Raw genomic sequence first — 2,500 nt, 5'->3', positions numbered from 1 at the left:
ACTGCAGTGTAGAGTGTGGTATGGTATCGTATGGTATTGCATTGTATCGTATTGTAGGTTGTATCATAATTAATGTGTTACATTGTATTATATTGTATTGGCTTGGTGATAATTATGGTATGGAAAGGTATTGTATTGGAATGTGATGATTGGACAGAAATATCACTAAGCTGATTGGTTAACTGATTGATTGATCACTTGATTGATCGATTAACCTGAATTGATTGCAGACGTCGTGTGAAGATCAGTGCAGGGGAATTTTCCTACTTCAAACCTGGAGAAGAGGTCAGAGACACTGTAGTTAAGGATTGTATAGTAACACCCACACCCGCACACACACACACACGCACAAACACCCACACCCACACACGTGACCTTAATCGTACATATTTACTCGTGTGCGTGTAACAGAAACAAACGATAATTATATAAGGAAATTAACAAACAATGAGGCCAGGAGATGAAATGATCAACAAATAGCAAAGAGTGGCAACTCTCTCCATTCACAAGGTACACAACTTCAAGTCAGTGCTACTTATGCTACCGATTCAGCTAGCACACAGGTAAATAAAAGGGACAAACCCAGACACTTCCTCAAAAAAGGAAGCGCCGGGCCTGTCATTATACCGATCATTTGACATGTGCACACAGCAGCAAAGACAGAAGAAATGTGCAAACACAAATTAGCTTTTATTCAAGACTGGCATAGCCTCTTTAATCCTGAACAAGCCACAGAACACATGGACAATACAGAACAAACACATGGTTGCCTCGGTGGTTCAATGTACCTTTTATTTACCTGTGTGCTAGCTGAATCGGTAGCATAAGCAGCACTGACTTGAAGTTGTGTGCCTTGTGAATGGAGAGAGAGTTACCACTCTTCGCTGGTTGTTGATAATTATATACTTTTTCAACCTGAAGAAAGTGTAAAAAACAACAAACAAACAAACAAACAAAACACACACAAAAACAACAACAACCCAAACACATCTATGTTTCGCTAATCTATTCTTCAGAACGCCAATTTTGTCCGTCTAAGGATATCAACAAAACAAAATCAGGACCACACTACACACGGACAATATATATACGTTATCTTTCTTTCTTTCTGTTTTTAAATTTTTTTTTTATTATTTCAGCTGGCACTGAACGTGGTGCAGCTACGCCAGGACCGCTGTGTGATACAGAGAGTGGGGCAGAACTCCATACATCTCTCCGTCAACCAGAGGTCCTACTGGTGAGTCAGTCAGCACTCCTTGATACGGATTAGTTTGCATACAGATGCCACAATGAGGTTCTTCAATTCAACTCTTTTGATTCTAAACTGGTCTTGAAACACGGCAACTTAGTTCGGTGATAGGTGAATCGGGAACAGGCGAAACGGGACAACACCCTTTCCTCTTGATGACCAGCTGTCTTACTGGTGAGGCAGGGAGTCAGACCACATGAATCACAGGATCAAGTCAATCGGCTCATCTCTGTCAACAATCAGTGAGTCCGTGAGTAACATGACTCACAGGATCTACGTCATTTGGCTCTCATCTCTTGTCAACAAGTGGTGCGTCAGTCAGTCACATGACTCACAGGATCTACGTCATTTGGCTCATCTCTTGTCAACAACTGGTGCGTCAGTCAGTCACATGGCTCACAGGATATGTGTCATTTGGCTCTCATATCTTGTCAACAACTGGTGCGTCAGTCAGTCACATGGCTCACAGGATATGTGTCATGTGGCTCTCATATCTTGTCAACAACTGCTGCGTCAGTCAGTCACATGGCTCACAGGATATGTGTCATTTGGCTCTCATATCTTGTCAACAACTGGTGCGTCAGTCAGTCACATGGCTCACAGGATATGTGTCATGTGGCTCACATATCTTGTCAACAACTGGTGCGTTAGTCAGTCACATGGCTCACAGGATCTACGTAATTTGGCTCATCTGTTGTCAACAATTGGTGCGTCAGTCAGTCACTTGACTCAGGATCTGTGTCACTCGGCTCATCTCTGTCAACTGGTGAGTTGGTGAGTCAGGCGAGTCACCGCATCTCTTCTTCTTCGTTAATGGGCCCCGTCATGTAGGCAGCCATACTCCGTTTTCGGGGAAGAGGGATGATGCGTGCATGCCGGGTATGTTCTTGTTTTCATAACCCACCGAACGCTGACGTAGATTACGGGATCATTACCTGCGTGCGTGATCTTCTTTCGCATACACACGACGTACGTGGCTTCAGGCATGAGCAGGTCTGCACGTCTATTGATTGGGAGGTTGGAAAAAAAATCTCTCACCCTTTACTCACCAGGCGTCGCGACTGGGATCGAACCCGGAACCCTCAGATTGAAAGTCCAACTCTTTAAAAACCACTCGGCTGTTGCACCCGTCATCGCATCTGTTAACCAGCGTTCCTACTGGTGAGTCATTGAGTCACACATCAACTCCATACACATCTCCGTCAACCAGCCTAGTGGTGAGTCACTGAGTCATACATCAACTCCATACAC

The 2,500-nt window shown here is 44.1% G+C and overlaps 1 protein-coding gene across 1 annotated transcript in view; it reads left to right on the top strand.

Annotated features, from left to right (window-relative positions):
* Nucleotides 1-2,500, top strand: part of LOC143285639 (uncharacterized) — a 38,484-nt gene that overhangs the window by 7,756 nt on the left and 28,228 nt on the right. Inside the window, exons 5-6 of the mRNA XM_076593035.1 lie at nt 231-285; nt 1,140-1,237. Coding sequence (XP_076449150.1) covers nt 231-285; nt 1,140-1,237 — 153 coding nt within the window. The remainder of the gene's footprint in view (nt 1-230; nt 286-1,139; nt 1,238-2,500) is intronic.

The sequence above is a fragment of the Babylonia areolata genome, chromosome 9, assembly GCF_041734735.1.
Source record: "Babylonia areolata isolate BAREFJ2019XMU chromosome 9, ASM4173473v1, whole genome shotgun sequence".
Taxonomy (NCBI): Eukaryota; Metazoa; Mollusca; class Gastropoda; order Neogastropoda; family Buccinidae; genus Babylonia; species Babylonia areolata.
Note: the sequence above shows the minus strand (reverse complement) of the source record. Positions and strands in the feature narration are given on the sequence as shown.